Here is a 23,192-nt window from a genome sequence, read left to right as displayed (position 1 = left end):
TTACATATAGGATCCTGTGCCCCTATCTTCTCTTTTTTTCTTTTTCTTCTTTAGCACTTTCTTATTTTCTGGAACTACAAAATGCTCGTTTCATTTTGTACTTTCTCTGCCTCAGTTCTGGAGTCCTTCAAGGTCTTCAAAGAGCCTTGTGTACTTTTACTGGAGAAAGATTATTTAAAAAACAACATTCTGAGTGCTAGGTATGCCGATTGTTACTTGGGTGGATATCACCACTTTTATCCTTTTAGTGGACAGAGGTAGAAAATATATGTCTGTACTCATGTCCACCTACACCCACAGAGGCACACATCTGTAATTATCTCCATCTCTCTCTGTATATACAATTTTTTACAAAGAGTCCGTATTAATAGCTCTTATTCCAATCCAGCAACAGTTTATTCTAGCCTTCTCCCTTTCCTGTTTATAACTTCCTTCTCAGACCATGAAAAACCTGGCTCTCATTATCTACTTGTTGGTTTAATCTTGGTATACAGTTAAAGCCATTTCAGAATCTCCAAGACACACCCTGTAAGAAATAAATTTACCAGAATGCAGTATTTGTGTGCAGCGTCCAGTAGACTTGAGAGTATCCATTCAAAACAATTCCAAAGTTACTTAAGCCAGCTCCTTTGTTCCCCATCCTCCTCAGTATGATTATGTGATTCATTTGTAATACAGTTAGATTCATTAGTCATAATCAGTGTATTCCATGCCATGGTGCTTTGTTTGTTTCTTTTGAAATTTATTCAGCACAATGCACTCTTTATGATGTAAAGTTCTATAGAGTTTTGACAAAAGCATAGAATGAAGTATCCAAGCCACAGTTTCATGCAGAACAGTTCCAACATCCCTACAATTCTTCCTCTTTGTAGAAACCACAGCCCTGTCTCTCAGCCCCTGAAAACCCTTGGTCTATTTTCCATCTCCATAGTTTTGCTTTTTCCAGTGTGTCAGCGAACTGAAATCATAAAATAGTAGCCTGTAGGGACTGGAAAATGCATGTAAGACATTTCTGTATTGTTGTATGAATCAATAAGTCATTCTTTTATATTCTGAGTAGTATTTCACAATATAGATGGACTATAGTTTGCTTACCCATACATTGATTAAATGGCATCTGGGCTCTTCTCAATTGGAGGAAGTAAATCAAGGGACTGTAACTATTCATATATGAACTTCTATGTAAACCTACCTTTTTATTTCTCTTATGCAGATACCTAAGGGTGGGATGGCTGGATATGTGATAAATGTAGGTTTAAATATATAAGAAACTGCCAAGTTCTTTTCCAAAACTAGATTGTTAACTTCCCTCCAGCACTGTATGGATGGTCCGGGTGCTTCACATCCTAACCAGCAATTCTTTTTAAATCTAAACATAAAATTCAGTTGACTGTCTTATTCTCAAAACTATTTTATGCTGACCCATATCTAGGAGATATTTTTTCAAGCTGTTTTTAAAAATTCCCAAATGACCTGGAAATAATTTTGTGACTTTACATTTGAGTTTGAAATTTTTGAATAGATGTCCCTTAGAGTTTCCTGAGGGCTTTTAATTGATCTGATGCTGAGACAGTTAAGGGGAAGGAAATGCTTAGTATCAATCATCTTGAATATTTTGTAACAGTCCACAGAGCAATAGGAAAATTTACACAATTACAAAAAGAGTATCAGAAATAATCTTCAAAAGAACCTATACTTCATGATTTAAGTGTAAAATTATAAAGTTGCCATTCTCCACAAAGTAATCTGGAAGAATAGAGTAGCCTTTTGTCGAAATGGAGAAGACTTCAGAAGGAACAAGTCTAGGATTGAGGCAGTGATGTAAAATCAGATATCAAAAGTTTGTTTTGTAATCTGTTAACTTTGAAATGATTATTACCATTGCAGATAATTAGTAGGCAGTTTGGAATTGTAATATCTGAACTAAAGGTACATATTTGGGAATTATCAGCTAATAGGTAGTATCGAAAGCGACTCTGTAGAAATGAGACTAGGTAGGAGATAGGTCGAAGGACTGAATCTTGGGAAGCTGTAGTATTCAGACATTAGAATAATGAGGAAGAAAGTAATCAATGAGACTGAGAAGGAAGAAAAACCAGGAGCCTGTGGTACATGAATCCAAGTAAGACTGTGTTTCAGGGAGAATGGATTAATACATTTATTAATGAGATCTTGCCAAAAATTCAACTAAAATGAAGATTGAGAATTAAGAATTGTATTTAGTAACACAAAGGGTTATGAGTTTGGTACAGTGTTGATGAAATCCTCATTGGAGTGCATATATGAAAGAACTGAAAAAAAAGATGAACCCCTCATTGGAGTGTGTATATGAAAGAACTAAAAATAAATTAATTAATCAAAGCAAGCATAACAACTTTTCTGAATGAGTAAATGAATGAGCAAAATAAATAGTAGCTGGAGCTGGAGAAAAATGAGTCTCCTTTGTTAGGAAAATAAAAAAAACATTCATTTTTGCTTGCTAATAGAAATAAATCAGAAAAGGAGAGAACTGATCGTATGGGGGACAGTTGGTAGATAATTATCCTTTTGTAGCTAAGAGAAGATGTTATCAAGTGTAGAAAGGGAGAGGCGTTAGGTCATGGCATGGAAAACTCAAACAGAAAGCAGCGCATTTGTTGAGAGTAAGAATGTTCAAGGAAGTCTTGCAATTTTGAAGAGAGGAAAAGATATGAAGTAGTTGCCTAGGAGAGTGGAAAAGATGATGCTAAGATTTAAGACAGCATTAAAGGCTCATCTGAGGTTTAAAGTGAAATATGTCAGCATGGGAGTTTTTTCTCTAATCAGAGTCACCTCAGGAATGGACAGCTAAAGTAATTAGATAATTGAATTTAACTAGGTTTGAAGGTTTGCCAGAAAATTACAAAATGAGGATATGGCAGGAGATTTGAGGGTATATGTAATAGTTTTAGGATGACGGACTCTGAAATTCAAGCTAGTTAGGAAGCCGTCAGTCAAGGAGGCAAAAGACATTGAAATGTTGAAAGATCAGTGGATTGTGATTCCTGGGAGGGTCAAAATACTGTAGGAGTGAGAGCACCAAAGGAAATGAGGAGGACACTTGAAACTGAGTTTCTAGAGTATTTGATAGTAAAAAGATCAAGATTATAACCATGGCTTTAAGAGGGAAAGGGTCAGATAAGATGAAGAAATCCAGGAAATGAGAACTCTGAATATTAGAAGGTTTAGAAGACTTTTGACAGGAGTAGTGTGGAAGGGAAGAAAAGTAAGCCAGGATCCAAATGAAGCTGACACCTGACAGGAGGTTCAGAAAATAATCGCAGGGGGAAAAAAAAGTTAGTTGAGGAAACACCTGATGACATGACAGTGAGACCTCAGGGAAGGAGTAAAGGATCAGAGCGGGAAAGTGGTTTGGAAACATCAGTGAGATTAAAGGAGTGAAACTCCCCCTTTTGAAAAAAGTGGTATAAGCCATTGTCAAAGAAAACACCTGAGGGATGCAGTGTCCTGAGAAGAGACATGGATTTCAACCAGTTGGCTCACTGGAAAGGCAATGATCAGAAAAGAGTTGAGCATGCGGTATAGGACATTCTGCTGAAGACCAGCTGTACCATAGGGTTCTGAGGAAGGGGTTTCATGTTTGGGCAGGGGTAAGAAGGAGAGCTAAAGATAGCAATGCATGAGAGCGCTGGGCAGAAGTGATGATGACCAGAGTAAGCGATTTTTCTTAGTGACTGACAGAAAGAGCAAATGAGATTAATCCTTACAGTATCAAGGCAGGTAATGGTGAAGAGATATACTCATTATATACGTATAGTATGATTCCACTTGTTTTTTAAAAAAACAAATACAACACATTTTTGCATTTGAATAAACAAAATATGGAACAATATCTCAAAATCGTCTAAAAATTACTTTGTAAGAGGGAAATGTAATGTTGGATTTCTATAGTATATATTTGGTTATTGTCTGAAGTTTTACAAGCATGCACTGCTTGTACAATCAAAATTTGTAAAACTATAATGTGAGCAGGTAACATCAAAGGGTGGGTATAATGACACCAGTTATGTTTTTTAAAAGGTGGGGGAATAGAATGATAGCAGTGACCCATTTGAAATAATACACAAAATAATCTCCAGAGTGTAATCACAAGACAGATAGTAAACTTTCTAACTTTTGATGTTTTTATGATGATCATATTTAACGAAAAAAAAAAAAAAGCAGAGACAAAGAGAGAGATAGAGGGAAAAAATAGTTCTGCTTACACATCCTGTAAAATTTCTATCAGAGATGAACACACAGTAGACTTTTTTCCCACCAAAACATATTTGTTAACTACCAACCATATGCCAAATATATTTCTCTTAGGCCTAGGGAAAATGGTAGTTTTTAAGACACTCAACATCCTGCCTTATTTGTATTCCAGACCACCACTGTCTAATGGAGATATAAGTGAGCCACACGTAATTTAAAATTTTCTGGTAGCCATACTAAAACAGTAAAAATAAACTGGTAAAATTAACATTAACCTCAAATATCCAAAATATTATTGTTTCAACATGTAATCAGCTTAAATATTATTAATGAGATTATTTTATAGTTTTGTGCCATTGTCTTGAAATCTAGTATGTCTGTTACACTTATAACACATCTCAATTTGGATGCTAAATTTTCATCAGATACGTTTGATCTGCATTAAAAGTTAATAAATGTACAGTTTTTAAAAGTACATTTATATGCAAAAGATGTCCTAAACATATTTCAAAGGTTTCAAATAACTAAATCAATTACCAAAAAATCATTTTGCTTTAAAATTTGTATCCAAGTTAAGAAAACTTAAATTTTTTTCATTTTGGAGCAAAAGCATACTGTTTTCAAAACTATGTCTGTCCACTGTCAAATACATTTACTAACTCTTGTGTCAACTCAGTACTAGTGCTCTTCAAAATTTTCTTCTACATTTTGAGGACAATTTACACTATGCTGCCAATTACAGTTAAAGTCTGCATACTAGTTCATGTTGGAAGATGTGTAGATATCATCATTGACTTGTATTATGAAGAGTTGTCATTTCAACATAAATTCTTGTACCTCTCTTGCTAGATCACAAATAAGCCTTTTCTTTCTTTGGTGCTACAGATTCTGCTTGTTCGTATGCAGTGTCATACTGATAAAATATGTAAATTACACTGCTTTTTTTGTCTTACATTATTGAACATTTGGCAAGCATCCCTTTTGTTTCAAGAAAATTTTAAATTAACAGTACAGTAGATCTTTATAGAATTCGTCCACAACACAACCAATAAGAACTGGCAAAGAACACAAGATCATTAAATTTATTCTCTCTTCTCTCTTTCAGTGGGTTCCATAAACTGGCAGTGATTCATAGAACTTGCATACATATATTGAATAATTTTAACAACTGTATACATTATATTTTTATGTAATTGCTTCAGAAAACTGAGCATAGATGTTTTTAGTATATATTATAGAGTGGAATGAAACAATAAAAGAAACCTCAGTTTTAGTTCCAACGAATTTAGAATTTCGACCTAACATAGCTAGCTTAAGGACCATACATAAGGAGAGAAATTACTTTTTCAATAATCTAGCTGAAATTCGTCCTTAGCAGATGGGAAAGATTCAAAAATAACTAAAAGCTACAAGTTCTATTTTTATGCTGCAAAATGACATGTCTTTGTTAATTTCCATGTCCTCTGAGGAAAAACGCTCCCAAAATATTGATTGGACACTGTTTCATATAATGCATGACTTCTCTAAAACTAAATAAAAGAATTTACCATTTTTCCAGTTTTAAATTAATTTGATTTTCTTTACTTCTAGAAAGGGTTTGTATTCTAAGAGACGTTGTTTGGTGGCTTAATTGAAGATATTTCACTTTAACATTATGTCATTTCTAGTCTTTCCTCATGGTTTTGTAACAAAGTTTCCATAACTGAAATAATTTTTTCCATTCCTCCATATAAAAATTACTGTATTTATTGTGAAAGAAGCCAAGTCACTTTAGAACCTGCCAAAATTACAAATTCAAATCATTTAAAAAACTAAATAAAAATGCTAAAATATTGATTCTGTCACTTTAATTTTGTTACCTTTTCTTTCTAGGAAGATTACTGGAAAACAGCATTTTCCTAGGTTATTAAATTCTAACTCGAAAATATTTAGAATTAGAAAATTTATTTAATATACCTTGTTTTTCAATGACTGGTATGTTTAATTTAGATCCACCATCCTATTTTATGTTTTCTCATTAATCTGCTTTTTAAAATTTACTTTAAAAAAATTCTGCTCATATTGCTGTTAACTGGACAAATCTTCTTAGTCTTATTTTTCTTTTTCGATTATTTGGAAAGAACCATCCTAAATTCTATCCTTAAAATAATTGTCAATAAAACTTTAATGTCACACATAGCATCTCATAGGATACAGCATAATATCTTTGCTTGCTTTTTTAAAATTACAAGAATGTTTAAATGTTTTAAAGTTTATTAATTCTATTTTTTGCTTTCGATACTATTAATGGCCAATAGTTTAAATCCACCTCACATTTATACCTCCCGAAGTATCATTAGAATGCTTGTTTGTTTTTTATTAGTGTCAATACTGATTTAGGAAAAAAATTCTGTTAAATATAATTTTAAAATGTTTTGTTAGATATGAAATTCTGATTTCGGGAAACTAATATTGTTGACACATTGACTGTTGATAGAAAACTTATTTGCTGAAAATGTTTCCTAATATAGTCCACTATATTATTTTAATTTTTAACACAATGAAAAGACAAGCTTTTTTGTGTTGCTATGATGTGGCAATATTGCTGGTGACATTCATTATAAATTTTTGACAAACCTTCTTCCACTTTTTTTCTCTATTTCTTTAGTCATAGTACCACCTTCCACATCTCCATTTCATTCTGCACAGTAGTATGTTTTCATTCTAAATTTACAGCGCATCCAAAATTATTTGTAAATTTAAAATATTTTAAATTTATTATAACTCTTATATGTATTTCCACTTAGTTACCAAATACAAGTTGCATAAGTGTTACTGTAGCTTGTGGTGTCCATATAAAATATTCAAATAAACATTAAAATATTGTATCAGCATGTAAAAAAAAATCATGAAAATTGAGTGAATCCATTAATGTCAACTAGATTTGTGATGCAGTGATGTGTGATACAGGAAATAAGACACACATCCCAACAAGCACATTAAAATAAAACAATATATTTTTTATTTTTTTAAATTTTTTATTGAAGTATAGTTGATTTATGATGTTGTGTTAGTTTCAGATGTACAGAAAAGTGATTCAGTTATACATGTACATATATATGTATATATTCTTTTTCAGATTCTTTTCCATTATAGGTTATTACAAGGTATTGAATATAGTTACCTGTGCTATACAATTGGTTTTTGTTGTTTATCTGTTTTAGATATAGTAGTGTGTATATGTTAATACCAAACTCCTAATTCATCCCTCCCCCCCCAATCCTTTCCCCTTTGGTAACCATAGTTTGTTTTCTATGTTTGTAAGTCTTTTCTGGTTTGTAAATAAGTTCACTTGTATCATTCTTTTTTAGATTCCACATATAAGTGATATATGATATTTGTCTTTCTCTGTCTGACTTATTTTACTTAATATGATAATTTCTAAGTAAATCCATGTTACTGCAAATGGTATTTCATTCTTTTTTATAGCTGAGTTATATTCCATTGTATATATATATATATACACACACACACACATATATAAAACACATCTTCTTTATCCATTCATCTGTTGATGGAAATTTAGGTTGCTTCCATGTGTCAGCTATTGTAAACAGTGCTACTGTGAACATTGGGGTGCACACATATGCCTTTTAAAATAGACCAATCTTCTGTTGGTTGCATTTTCACTTCATAGTTTATCATTAATGTCTTTCAAACCAATACATATAAAACTAGGTTATCATTATTAAGTGTTGTGTAATATTATACTATGTAAGCAGAACATAATTTATTTAAACAATCTCATGACTATGAACATCTATGTATTTCCAATTTTTGCTGTTATTAGACTTTAAATGATGCAATAGGTAAAGAAAGTATAGTCTTACCAAAACTATAACGTTGTATTTATTGAAAAAACACTTTCTTTCCATTTTTAAATTTAAAATGTGGCACTAACTCCATTGTAAGTGCTCCATAGCCACATATGGCTAATGGCCATCATATTGGAAATCACAGTTCTAGACATTTAAAAAAATTTTCCTTGAGCATTGTGTAAACTATAGTATTAGACTAATAAACTTTTCTCTGTGTCTCCATATCTTCTTCAGTACAATCAGGATCTAATAAGCTTCAAATTTTTTGAGAATATGATGTAGCCCTAGGGGAGATGGCACATTGGAGGCGTTAATCAATAATAAAGTTATTTATCTTTTAAAATCTCTAAATAATCTTTTGTAAATCTTTTTTAATAATTTTTCATGCCCAAGATAGTGCCATAAGCCACTCAAAGTTACAGGTTTATAACAAATATATTTAGGTATTTGGAATGGGATCAATTTTTAAAGTACAAAATGAAATCTCCATGGGAGGGAAGATTTTTTTCCCTCAAAACAATGGGTTTTATACTTGTTATTATTATTACTGAAAATAAAGAATAAATAAATAAATCTTTTTCTCTAATGGACATTAAGTTCATTGCAAACTGCTAAAAGAGAAAAAGGTTAATATAAAGTGTGGTCATGAATAAGAGTATCAAATACAATATACTTCATATTACAGGCCTCAGTAACTTTTTTCTATTATAATACAGGATGATCTCAACCTTTAAAAAAATCATATCCAATTTATTGAATATCTATTACATCTTATACTTTCTGGTTGACTGAGAAGTGTGTGGTTATATCACAACTCATTTTCTTATTCTAAAGTACTGCAATTAACACTTCTTCAGTGAAAGATTCTATCACTTCAGTATTACCTTTTCAAGCACTTCTCACTTTGTAGTGTAAGCCTGGCACAAATTCCCAAAGTGATTCTGACACACCATTTTCCTCACTGTAGGAATTAACACAAGTTTTAGGAAAGTCATTTTCTATAAGCAACAAAAATCGTTCTTGGCACATCCCTCTAAATTGGTCCTATCTAGAACCAAATATTCATTTAAATATTTATTAGCAAGTCATTTACTGATGGCTAGACACTATACAGTACAAAAGAGTGAAGGAATTATGTTGAAAAGGTTTAGAGGTGAGGGTATTTCTCTCATGGGTAAAACGGAAAAGTAAATACATAAACTAAAAGAATCTAGGGAGTTGGAGAAGGATAAATTAGGAGCTTGGGATTGGCAGATACAAACTACTATATATAAAACAGGTAAAGAACAAGGTCTTACTGTATAGCACAGAGAACTATATTCAGCATACTGTAATAAACCATAATGGAAAAGAATATGAAAAATATGTGTGTTTTATATATATATATGGAGATATATATATAACTGGAGATATATATATATGTGTGTGTTATATATATCTATATATAACTGGATATATATATGTAACTGGATCACTTTGCTATACACCAGAAACTAGCACAATATGGTAAGTCAACTATATTTCAATAAAAAAAAATTTAAAAAAAGATGCACATGAAAATAAGGGGGCAAAAAGAATCCATGTGTAAATATAATCAAAGAAACCCAGATTAGTTGCATAGGATTGCATATGAAGAAGAGTCACTGGGAAGAGGAGAATTAGGATGAGAGGAAAAAGAAGAAAAAGAGGAAAATAGTGCTTTATTGCCATAAAATTCAGTAACTTGAAAATTGATTTTAAAGAAAAATAGCCAATCCAGCTGGCACAGGAGCAAAACTTAATTGAGAGCACAAATGAGGGAGAGGGAGACAGAAAATCTGACTCACCAGCCTGTTTCAAACTCCATTCTACTCTCATGAAATGCTCCCCTGTTTTCTTTCCCGAACCTCCAGGCAACTAACTTTCCATCTTTTCCCTTAATGATTCATTTTCTTCATCTATAGTAAGCTAAAAATAGGTAAAATATTATTTTAAAAGTTAATGAAATAAATTTTAGAGCCATTTATAAGTTTTTTAAAAAGCAAGAAAAAAGATACCTGTTTAATCTCCACAGGCTTATCCTTTCAAATTTTCTTTAAAGCTATTGAAGTTAAAACTCAACACTCAAAACTAAGGCTGAACAACTAGTACCATGTCTCATACTGTGAATGGAGGGGGAACGTCTATCAAGGATTTTCTTTATGATATATCCTGTCTCTGAAGTAAAGAAACTTCAGAGAAGATTTCTCAAACCACTCTATCGAGAACAGGAGTCAGCACATTAGGGACCAGGGGCCAATCTCCTCTGCTACATGTTTTTGTAAATAAAGTTTTATTGGAACACAGACAAACAAATCTGTTTATATATTGTCTATGGCTGCTTTCATGCTACTCTACATGGTGGGGGTGCTAGAGAAAAACGGTTATGTATATGATTAAGATTTTAGATATTATTGGCAAATGATTATTCAGACAGGTCATACTACTTTACATCAACTGGTTTGCTGCATCTCTTCCCTTTCCAGCGCCAAATGAGAGCCCAGCCGATCACGGGCACTAGAGCTCACACAAAGGAACAGACTGTCGGGTCAGATTCAAACTATCAGAGATCTTTCCCAGTCCTAAAGTTTACGTGAAATTTCAAAACAAATGGGTAATCAAGGGCATAGGCAAAGTAGAGAACCTGGGCATTTCAGAAAGCTCCTGTTTTTTTTCTTCCTACATCCAACGTATGCTCTCTGTTCTAGAATAATAATATGAGACTTGCAAGAGATATTTTGTGAGGTACCTTCTAGTTATATGTCAGGTATACTTCCTACTTGTAGACAGGTACTTCCTACCACTATCTCTAATAACAATCTTTACACACTGAGGTGAATTTAAGTAATGAAATGTTATTATTTTATACCCAGAAAGTTGTAGAGCTTATTTGACATTCTCTAGTGAGTCACGAACTATTAATTCATACATTGTTTACCATAAGTAATGATTAATTAGGGATATTTTGCTGAAGGCACTCTATACATTGATACTATTTGTCACAGCAAATGCCATTCATTTACTTAAAGGAAACTCCATCTGATAAGATTAGGCTGAGTCATCTGACTTCTTTTTCGCCCAGGCTGGGAGGAAGGGTTTGGAGCGGGGTGCTTCCCTCCCCAAGAGGAATAAATGTGTCATAAATCTCAGGCAAGCTGCTTTAAATCTTTTTTCCCCGTGTGTAAAAGGAATATTTGCTGAGTGGATGATTAAAAGACTTATAGGACTTATAGGACTCCATATAAATCCTCTCCAAATTTGTCCCAACCTGAGATCCAAAGGATCTTTCAACTAGAAAAATAAACATGTTCTATAAAGGTATTTGTCTATAATGTTACATGGTCGGAGCATTTCTGCTATCAAATACACAAATACAGAAAGCTATTGTTGGAAGAAGAAGGAAGATAAAAAGAGGAGGAGGGGAAAATGGAACTTCTCTCCTTAGGGAAGAGAGAAAACCAAAAACAATGGAGCTGGAAATGTGTCTAGCACAGGATCCTAGGGTCTTTAGTTTCTCCAAGACAAGGCACAGACAGAAAAGAAGAGCTGTGCAAACAATGCCTATAAGAGTAGTGATTTTTATATTTCAATGTTATGTCACATTGAATAACCATGAATCTTGACAAATATTCCATGTGTAAAAGTGTATAGAGATACTTTTAAAGAGTTCTATAATATTCTGTAAGACATATGAAAGTAAAAAATCAATCTAAAAATCTCAGCATCATAGAAAATTATATCTTGGCGATGCTAATTTTTTATAGTAATACAAGAAAACTGAAAAATACAAGGATATAATTAAAGCTCCAGCAAGTGCAGTCAGGAACACAAATTATAACACAAAATCACTGATGTGAAAAACAACTTGAGGTGATTTCCAAGAATTCAGAAATCATCCACATATTGGAACCAAGTAGAATCCCTAGGGAATTTTACATCATCCAGATCAGCTGTCAAGATTTGTGAGAAATAAGAGGACTCTCAGTAAAATACAGGCATTACTGTTCAGGTGAATTGTTCTTCCTAAGTGAAGGCAAAAGATATTGGCTAGTTTCATTAACTGGAATGCTAAAGAATGCCCTGCATATACTAATTACAGTAAAGAATTTACTTCCAGTGGGAATGAATGTTAGTGACAAGCAGTTTAGGAAAAAGAGGTTGTCAAGGGACAGTAATGTTTATTGCTTGGAGGTCATGATCAATCTCCACCCTCAACCCTTAGGCTTTTTCCACCAGCAAAACAGGAGTATTACAGAGACCAGTAAAATGTATAATGAGTCCTTGAATCTTGTGATCTTTTATTATGGACTCTAGACTTTGAAGGAATTCTTTATGTGTAGGGTGTTGATTAATTCTGGGGAGAGATTTTGAGAGATCTATTTGAATCTTGACAGGGGATGCACTGTGAATTTGGTTAACATCAGTTGGAGATTTTGCCCGTAAGACAAGTGGTAGCTAATTCAATAGGGACAAAGCAAATCTCTAAGGCTAAACATAAAAACAGAATGGCCAGACAACACTTAAAGACAGAACTCTGACATTCAACCTGAAACTAGCAGCCCAGGAAACCAACACTATCTGTTGTAACCAGCCCAGGAAGCCAGCCTGCTATCTATGACCACTCTCTTTAGCAAAAATCCAGGAAGTCAAACAATAACCCCTGTAACAAGTGGCCCAAAATGGCCAGGGCATGATTAACAACTGATAGCCTCCCGAATTTTTGTCTCCATTTCCAACTTAGGACCAATCAGAGAAAGACAAATATGCACCCCTAACCAATCACATATGATGCCCTTCTTCTGGTTAGCCCACCTACAGTTTCCCCATGCCAACAGCTTCCAATCAGGGCAGACCTGAAGCCTTCCCTTTTTTCCCACTATAAAGCTTTTCCACTGCCTGTGAGTTTCTGCCAAATGCGAGTAATGGTGGCTGACTCCTTTGCTATAGCAATAGACTTTTCTTGTTCTCATTTGGTTAGTCTTTATTTCTACAACACTTTTGAACACAAATGTGTGATTTTAAGTTAGTTTTAGAAAACTGAATTCGGCCGAGTATGATAATAATACATGGTGAGCAAGTTACAAAAACTGAGAGAGTGCAATGATCGGTTAATATCAAACCAAGCCAAAGAGTATATGCTTGGAATATACATATTAAAAATTTCTACAAATTAATAAGAAATAGAGCACACAATAGTATGATGAGCAAAGCTTGTGAAGGCAAGACACAAAGGAAACCTAGAAGATCATGAAAATATGTTTAAGGTAATTAGCAATAAGAGATGTAAAAAATTTTAATATAGTACAAGGAAATCAATATATTAGTATGAACTGTATTATTAATATAAGCCAGGAATTTAAAACCCTGAAAATGAGTGATGATGAGATGACAAAGCAGTAGGAGCTCTCATACATTATTTGTTGGTGTGTATAATAGTGGTAATTTGGCATTATCTAGCAAATTTTAAAATGCTTTCATGCTATATTCCTATACTGTTCCATTCTGGCTGTTGAGTGTTTGAAACATGGCTAGTCTGAATTATGAAGTGCTCTAAATGTTAAATTCAACAGATTTTGAAGCCTGAAAACAAAAAATAAAATAAAATATCACACTAATATTTGTAATATGAATTTAAGGTTTCCCAACCTTAACACTATTAACATTTTAGACTGGAGACTTCTTTGTTGGCAGCTATTCATTGCATTCTATGATAATTAGCAGCATTCCTGGCCTTTACCTAGTCGTGACCTAGAATGTCTAAAACATCTTCCAGTGGTGACAATCAAAAATGTCTGTAGACATTGTCAGATATCCCCTGGGGGCAAAATCAACCCTGGTTGAAAACAAATCTTAATTACACTTTGAAATGGAAAAATTTAGGTATATGTTATATAAAATATACTATTAAAATAATTTTATCTACTTCTTTTTGCTTTCTAATGTGGCTACAAGAAATTACATATGACTCATGTTATATTTTTACTGGACAACACTGTTGCAATCATCAATTCTACTCTAAGTTATATATTCTGAGGCAATGTTTCACATGTACTTAAAGGGCATAAAATTTACCTGATATAAAATTCAGACTATGATTCAGTATATTTGAGACGAGGTGACAGACTGCATTTCTAACATGATCCTAGGTGAGACTGATGCTACTAACCCATGGACCAGATGTTGCACAGTATGACTCTTGAGAACTTCCTGTGATGTGCAAAATAGGATGTGAAAAAGAATGTATATGGTGACTATCGTTAATAACACTGCCTTGCATATTTGAAAGTTACTAAGAGAGTAGAACTTAGAAGTTATCATCACAAGAAAAAAATTTTATAACTATATATGTGTATGGATGTTAACTAGACTTACTGTGGTGATCATTTTTCAATATATACTTATATCAAATCATTATGTTGTGCACCTGAAACTAATATAATTTGTCAATTATGCCTCAATGACAAAAAATTTAAAGAATGTCAAGGCAACATTGTAAGTAATGTAAAAAATGTAAGTTAACTACTCAACCAAAAATTGAATACATAAATTGTAATAACTTTACACTATGCAATTATATGCAATTATATAATACACATGTATGTATATGTATATAATTGTGTATATACATGTATAGATAATATAGATATATAGACATCAGTGGAAATGAAAGTGAATAACCTACCTATATCTCACAACAAGGGTAAATTTCAAAAACATACTCCAGGTCAAAAAATACATATTTTAAAATGTTAAAATGCATTATAATGAAGTATGTACAAAGCTTTAAAACATTCCCAAGAATAGATTTATATGTCTTCATAAATATTTAGTAAATTTCTAAAAAAAATAGACAAATATGACTTACAGCAAATTCATGACTGTGGTTACTTCTGGAGGGTGCAGGATAAGATTGGGTTCCTGGGTAGTTTTATACATGGAGGTTAGCACTCATATTATTTCTTTAACACATGAATTAAACATAACCAGAGAATAAGATTTGATAAAGCTGGATAGTGGTATAAAGACTTTCCTCAACATATTATCATTCTCTATGGGTTTAGAATATTTCATAATTAAAAATAAACAAATGCACAAATAAATAAAAAAAATAGTATAAGAAGTCTGGCAATGAATATTGAAGTAGAGAATATAGAATTTTAAAAATATTTTAATAGACTCTAAAACAATGGAAATGCATTTCTCCTGAAGATATCTCATAATAATGTGAATTTTCTGTATGTACCTTTTGTAAAGCCACAAATGATACCAACAAGTGGAAAGGATTGGAACAGCAAAATTGTTATGCTACATATTTCCTCTAAAATAGCGGAGACAGCACAAGTTTCATTTTTATAGCATTTGTTTTAAGTTGGTTATAAAAGAATTAACAATCTATTAAAGATTTGGAAAATATAGAAAATAAAAAGAAAAAAACATACCCATTTTCTAAACACTCCATTATAACTATTCCCCAGTAACAACCACCTTTATTCAACGTTTTGGTGTTTACTTCCAGTCACTGTGTCTTTCTCATATATATGAAATAGACTTTACACAAATACACACACACAGATACATATATACATAATTTCAATGTTTTGCAAGGTAGAATCATATATAAACTGCATGTGATCTGTCTTATAATCTGAGTATGTTTTCATTTAAATCATAAATGATATATTCTTTCTCTTTTCACTGTCTCTTATTGAAAAGTTCCTGTTTGAAATTTAAATGCAGTAATTTAGCTATCTCCTCTTTGTTTCACTTTGTTTCACTTTCTTTTTTCAACACCCAGTCAGGATCACTATCCATGCCCAAGTCTTCTCAACAAGATATTTTCCTAAAGAAGGTAGTTCCATTCCTAACGTAAATGTGGGTACAGTATTAGAAATAACGTTTTTCTCATTAGGAAAAGCATTATATATATGGATCATGATGTAGTTAAACAATTTTCTATTAATGATCATCTAGACATTTTCCAATCCCTATTACAGAGAAACACAATGCTTACTTGTCTGTATGACTTTCCATAGTCATGATAATTTCTTTAAAATAAATTCCAAGGAAGATGATCATAAGGAAATTATTATGTATATTATTAAGGCTTTGATATTATTGTCAATTGTCATCCAGATATGTCATACCACTTTATAGTAATTGGTTTGATCAAAATGTGACAACTCATAGAATCCAATTTCCTACCCAATTGCCATGTAACCTATTTGCATATCCAGGCCTTTCCATTTAAGGAAAAAGGGATTAATGAGATGCAATTAATATCTTTTCTTATTACTTTTCAGATGATCTCTCTTAGTTAAATATAGTTAATTTTGAGTCCTTTGCGCTTCTTAAATCTGGTCTCATCTGTACAAGATCTGGCAGAAATTTCTTAACCTTTCTGGCACGACATGTTTCCGATTTTGAAATCTCTTGGTATCTCAGTAGAAGCTGGGGTAGGAAGTCGGATATTTGTTGTTGCCATGCATTTTTCCCCTTAAGTTTCATGCAATTTTACTTCCAAATTAAGAAATTAGAAAATAATGGTTAAAGAATTCTTTTGAAAAAAACCTTGAAATTAGACACAGTTCTGATTAAGAACAAAATAAATAACTGCCAATACAATGGAGAAGTTAAAAACAACTAAATAATAGCCCCCTCAAAAAGAAAAATAAAGAAACTGCAATGAGGCATAAAGTTTAGAAAATAAGCTAAAAGATGGAAAAGTAAACATGTAAGTTACATCAACAAATAAAAATCAGTTGAACACCTTGGTTTCATTTAATTCCATAAATATTTATTGAGTAATTGATACGTGCCAGGTACCACAAGGACCTGAGAAGTTAATGGTAAACAAGATAGATACATGCCTTCCACTCATGAAATTTACTCTAATAGAGAACATATTAAACAAGTAATTACACAAGTGAGGTGCATCATCAAAAGAGATGTTCAGGATGAATAGAGCACATGTCAAGTGTTTTCTAAAGAGGTTGGAGAAAGCTTTGAACACATTATATCATACCTAAGTCCTTCCTCATTATCAGAGATCAGTTATGCTCAAGCCAACACCATATTTAATACTGATATACTGGAAAGGAACACTTTTAACATAAGAAATAAAATGAGGATGACTGCTGTCATCTGTAACATTTTTATGTATGTTCTCACCAAGACAAAATGTACCAAAAAAGAAATTCAATACCAATCTTATGGGAAAGAAGCAGAGAGATGAACCATTATTTATTTCAGAATTTAAAAAAAGACAAAGAACTTCAATAGCATTAACTCAATATTAACACACACTTTAGGGACTAGGTAAAAAGCCAAAATGGTGAACAAGAAGTTCTCAGTCTAGTGACTGAAGACTGACAAGGAAAGATTGCTTTATAATATGGTTAAAAGCAGCATAAAGAGTGAAAACAGAGTTTCATGGTGATAGGAAGGCCAAATAAACCCTTTCTTTGTAAGCGGATCAGGGAAAGACTTCTCAGAAGATGTTAAGACAAAATAGAGCAAAAATGCATAGATGGAAAGATCTCTCTGGACAGCAGAATTGTTGATTTATTTAGAAGTGAAAGATGCAAAACAGGCCTTGGCACATTCTTTGCACTGTAAAGAAATTAGTGTGGCTGAGACTGGAGAAGAATAAGAAATCAGTTTTGAAAGATTATCACGATTCAATCATAAAAGGAATTTAGACTTGCCCCAGAAAACCACAGGCAATGATAAAAGGGTTACAAACAGTGGAGAGGCATTACCAAATTTTGTCTCAGAATTGCATTCAAAAGTTAAGGTGCATGCTTAGAAGACATTGCAGCAATCCAGCTGACAAATGCTGAGACTACAACTAGATTAGTGGCAATGGGATTGGAGAAAAAAGCTGGATTCTGGAGATAATAAGGCCATAGAACTCACAAACTTGTAGAGGGGCAGGAAATGAGAAAAACAGTCAAACATGACTCCATGACAGATGGTGGTACATCCACTGAAATAGGGAACACAGAGGTCAAAGGACTGTAATGTAAAAATGCAAATTGTAAGTGTAAAAATAATAAATTCTGGTTTGGCCATGTTGAGTTTGAGATGCCTGCACAGTGTTTCAATTGAGAATGTCTCATATGCAGTCTGGTGATCAGAGAGATGTGGAGTGGAGAGGCAGAATTGTGAGTCATTAGTGTGTGCAAGAGAAATGAATTCTATCCCTTGGGGATAGAGATAATCACTTAAGGTGAGTAGATAAGATAATTCCCTTCTCTTTCCACTACCAGGAGACCCAGTAGAACAAAAACATTTTTTAAACATTTTTATTAACACATTTAGGTTGTGTAGGTAGAAGTGAAGAGCAGGTGACTTTAGAGCTCATAATTTAAATGTTGGCACAGTCAGCATGAGGTAGGGTTATCTGCACCAGTTAGTTATTCTTTCTGGAGATTCACTAACTAAGGTTGAGTAATTCGTTGCACTTCAGAGTGTGGGATCTTAGCACAGAAGATTTTTTCCTAAGATTCCTTTCTATATATTTTTACCTGCTGAACATGATCTGAATTTTCTTTAGAGACAGGGAAACAGATCAGCATAAATTGGCTTAAGGATCCTGTTATTATCATATTTTATGAGGAAGGAGATTAACAATGAGTTAGATACTGTTCAGGAGAAGACAAATGAGGTATTTCTGGTCTATGGCCAATTACGATGAATGTATTTAACAATTATTTTATAGTTTATAGTGGCTACTATAAGTTAGGTGTTTGGTTAAAAACAATTTTGGCTTCTAGGAGATCATGGCCTATTGTTTAATTAGAAAATAGACTTAAGAGCAATCATTTCTCTTAACTACGTGCTTCATCAGCTAAAATCTAGACTCACACATAGTTAATACCAAGAATTTTAATAAGGATGGTAGAAAATCAAACTCTAATGTCAAAGAACTAAGAGGTCAATTGCTTTCAAAGAAACAAAAAAGTTAATTTAATCAGGATGTCCCTCATTTTGAACCTTTGTCTGAAAAATTTTGAACAGTATCTTTGGCCCCTTTCTCCTTTTTACTGTGGTGCAATTCCTCACAGGCCTTGTTTTAGAAGGTGGTGATTGACTTTGATGTGGTTTTCCAAGAAGTGGCTGGTGATTTTTACTATGTATAAACTCAAGCCAGGAGACCCCTGGAGGCAGCCTGTGGTAACTCTGTACCTTAGTGAACACACAGCCTGAGAGGGTAGATGTGGTGGACTCTTTCAAAGGAGGGGGTGAAGCGGGTACAGGTACGGTGGAAGAAGAGGAAGAGGAAGAGGAAGAAGAGGAGGATGAAGAAGATGCGGAGGAGGAAGAGGACGGGAGCGGGGACTGTGACTGAGGATTACTACTTTTCTTAACATAGAGCAGCCAGTCAACAGCCTGGGGCTGTTGGCTTACAACTTGATTTTCAGAGGCTCCTGGTGGCCATGTTTTCTTCATATCAACTGCCTGGGGAAGATCAGGTTCCAATGTAGGGAAAAGTTGTGATAACTTCTCCGCTTTTTCAAGGTTTTCTTCAGGGACTTCATCAGGCTGATTTTCTTTCACAGAGGGTGGGAGACAAGATGACAAAGAAGCCTCTGGTAGGGAAAGGATAAAAGCTAGTTTCACCTCTGTTTTGCCCTCAGAAGTGGACTCAGGTGTTGGTATGACAAAGAGTGTTGCAGCACGAGGATCTTTCCTTCCTGTAAGATGGTTACACTGAGATTTTACGCAGGAAGCACAAGCTAAACAAACTATATAACTTGATGAAAGGCGGGGACCAGGATGGGGATTTGGCCTCCCCCTCATCCTTCGAAAGAGAATCTGCCTACAGAGATCCTTCTGGATTCTGGTCTTGGAGAGAGAATTGACAATTTTATTTACAACATCACCAGGGACAGTTCCACCTTTAACAATGCAGGGATAAATATAATCGAAAATCCATGGAATTTCTTTACTTGATTCTGTCTTTCCATAAAGATCAAAACTGCTTTTACTCTGCAGTCTGGAGCCCAGTGTTACAGCAGCTATGTTCCTGATGCAGTGTTTGGAGCTTAATAATGATTGACCTGAGACATTTGGTTTGGGTTGAGGTGAAGAAATATCTATGGCTTTGTGTTTGTCATTTAGTGAAGTGGTATTCTGAAACTTGGAGTGATAAACTGGTGATCTCAGGGTTCTGAAGTCACGATCAAGTGTAAGCACTGTCTGAGATTTGGGCTGGAACACTGGCAAGCTCTTTGACTGGTGGACAGAATGCGGTAAAGGCGATTTCCTTGGTTTTGAGTTAGACAGTGGTAATCTCAGAACACTGGAATTAGAGCTCCATACAGCTGTTGTCTGAGGTCTGGAGTCAGGTAATGGTGAGCTTAGAGTCATTTGACTGGGCTGCAAAGGTGATGTCTGAAGCAAATCATTTGTTTGAGGTGTAGAGTTGACTGATTGTGAACTCCAAGTTCTTTGATTATGTTCTAATAACAATGTCCAAAGGCTGTCCAAAGAAGATGCTTTCTGAGGCTTAGACTGAGGTAATGCTGAGCTAAAAGCTCTTTTACTAGATTCCAAAGGTGATGATGTCTGTAAGTAGTCTGAGGAAGGAGTTTCTTGATGTTTGAGGGCATCTAATGATGAACTTGACACTCTTTGGTTATACTTCAGTGAAGGTGATGTCCAGCAAAGGTCTAGGGAAGATGTATTCTGAGGTTTGGGAAACAGTAAATGTGAGCTCCAGGCTGTTTGATAGGGCTCCAGTGATGATGTCTCGGTGAGGTCAACTGACGATGTTATCTGAGGTTTGGGGTGGGACAAAGGTGAGCTCAGGTCTTTCTTATTAGGCCACAGTGAAGTTCTCCAGTGGAGGTGTAGAGGTGTAGCCTGACATTTGGAATGAGGCAATGGTGATTTCAGAACCCTGTTATAGAAATCCAGTGAAATTGTGTCCTGAGACTTCACAGAAGGCAATACAGAGCATCTCTGCACCTTCTGTTTAGAGCTTAGTGGAGGTGCTACAAGGTTATTACTATGGGATTGTACTCTGACCACAGATTGGTTATTGGGTTGACTTAGTTTTTCATCTGTGTATTGATGTGTTAATGAGCTAGTTGTTGCCAGTTGGTAAGAGTGTTCTAATGGCACAAAGTGTTGATCATAATATGCTAGTGGCATCATCTTGTGCTCTAGTCATGGAGGTCTTTCTAAAAGCAGTTAGCTTGCAGGAATGTTTTAGTAACTAATAGAGTCTTTTAGCTGGATTCCATGGACAACAAATACTTACAAGTAAACTTTGATAGTTACTACCATCTATCTTGTAATCTTTCTGTTAACTCCTAAATATTACAGAGTATCTTAAAATTGAAGTGTAGATAAGGTTGAAAACAGCGTCACCGGCTGAAATTCTTCTGTCTTCTCTTTCGTTTCCTAGAGTTTTTCCCTCTTGAAGAAATTATGCCTGTTAACAAAATGGTAAAGATGGTTCAGAAGAAATCCTAGTAGAGATATTAATTTTCTCAGACAATTTGTAGTGACTAGAGGACTACTCTGTGTGTAACTTTTGGATTAAACATTTTAAACCCCTAGCTGCCCAACTGTAAAATAGACAAATATAATGTTTATTGGGCGAAAGTCTAACATACATATCTAAAATGTGTAATGGTGCCATGAAATAAGAGATACTCAATAAAAGGTAATAGCTATTTACAGTACTTTTTCAATGATTACTTTAGTTAAAAAAAATCTGATATCTTTATTGTATGAAATAAGAGAATCTTAGAGAAAAGTGAAATGGAAGTTCTTCTGATACGTCGGCTTTCAGTTTAGATTCAGTTACCCATCAGTATCAACTTTTAGCTTACTTCCAAAAGTCCATAATTCTAGTTTCTTTCCTTTTGTTCTTAACACATTGTAGTTCTGAGTTACATCACCAGGTCTGTCCTATTTTCATTTTATTCCTAAGAAATCATCTTAGTTATGTTTAGGATTTTAAAATGAACTATAGAAACTTCATAAAAGAACAGAACCTTCTTGTAGCGGGCCAAAAGTGATACCAGCATTTACCACTCGGGAAAAATAGATATGCTGTTTCTTAAAAGGCAACACATAGTGCAACATAACACTATTTCAGTGCATTTTTATGGTCAAGGATTTGTTCTTTAAATTTTAATGTTTAAGACACACTGTATGACAAAACAACCAAAAGTGATTCCAACAGACCCTGGGATTAGCCAATTAGACCACTGGCCTTAAGACCCTTGAAGAATGATAACTATTAGAATTTGGTTTCATGATTTTTTTCTATACTTCTATGATTCATTAATCCAATTTCCAAAGGACACTTTTATTCCTCATATATGTCCACTTATCTAATTATTTACTATCAACCTATTACTGCTAGAATGTTTTCTCTTATGTCAAGGTATCTTTTCACATATTTAATCTTACTTAACATTTATTTTAAAATACATCTTATAGGTATTTTAATTCACTTGTTTTCAAGTATTGGGTCATTCTTTGTGGAATTCTCCAAGTATCAACCATAGTATTTATACACCAATAACTTCCTAATTTTTTGTCTCTAGTCCTGGTTTTCTCTTTAGCTTTGAAGTTGTATTTCCAACTAATCATCAGACTTCTCTAACCAAAGTCCCCAAAAGAATTCAAACACAAAACATATAAAAATCAAGAAAGTTATTTCTCCTTATAAAGAAATCTTCTTTTTCTGTATCTTCTATCTCAGTTCCTAAATCCTAGTTATCTAATTCAGTCTTTGAAATCATCCTCGACAGCTTCACAATCCAAAACCATTTAGACACCAGGACCTGTTGACTTTCTCTCTTTCATGTCTTAATTTATCTTTTTCTATCCAATTCCACTATTTAAATTTATACTATAGTCATATCTCATCTAAATTAGTATATTACCATTTAACCTCTATATAGCTTTCCTCCATAACCTCAGTTGCTCTCTTCCCTCTCCTCTGCCAGACATCCAAAAGCAAACTCTTGCCAGTGAGACACAGCTTCTGCTCACCCCAAAATTTCCTTCATTTTGCTTTTGTCTGCATGAATAGTAAAGACTTGTGACTGCTGGATTTTG

At 33.8% G+C, this 23,192-nt stretch overlaps 1 protein-coding gene across 1 annotated transcript; it reads right to left on the bottom strand.

Annotated features, from left to right (window-relative positions):
* Positions 1 to 19,027: 19,027 nt before the first annotated feature.
* CSNKA2IP (casein kinase 2 subunit alpha' interacting protein) lies at positions 19,028 to 21,269 on the bottom strand. The gene has a single exon (XM_032458892.1). The coding sequence runs from the start codon at positions 21,267 to 21,269 to the stop codon at positions 19,077 to 19,079; it is 2,193 nt and encodes a 730-aa protein (XP_032314783.1). The 3' UTR covers positions 19,028 to 19,076.
* Positions 21,270 to 23,192: the final 1,923 nt, after the last annotated feature.

Source organism: Camelus ferus, chromosome 1 (genome assembly GCF_009834535.1).
Source record: "Camelus ferus isolate YT-003-E chromosome 1, BCGSAC_Cfer_1.0, whole genome shotgun sequence".
NCBI classification, from domain to species: Eukaryota; Metazoa; Chordata; class Mammalia; order Artiodactyla; family Camelidae; genus Camelus; species Camelus ferus.
Note: the sequence above shows the minus strand (reverse complement) of the source record. Positions and strands in the feature narration are given on the sequence as shown.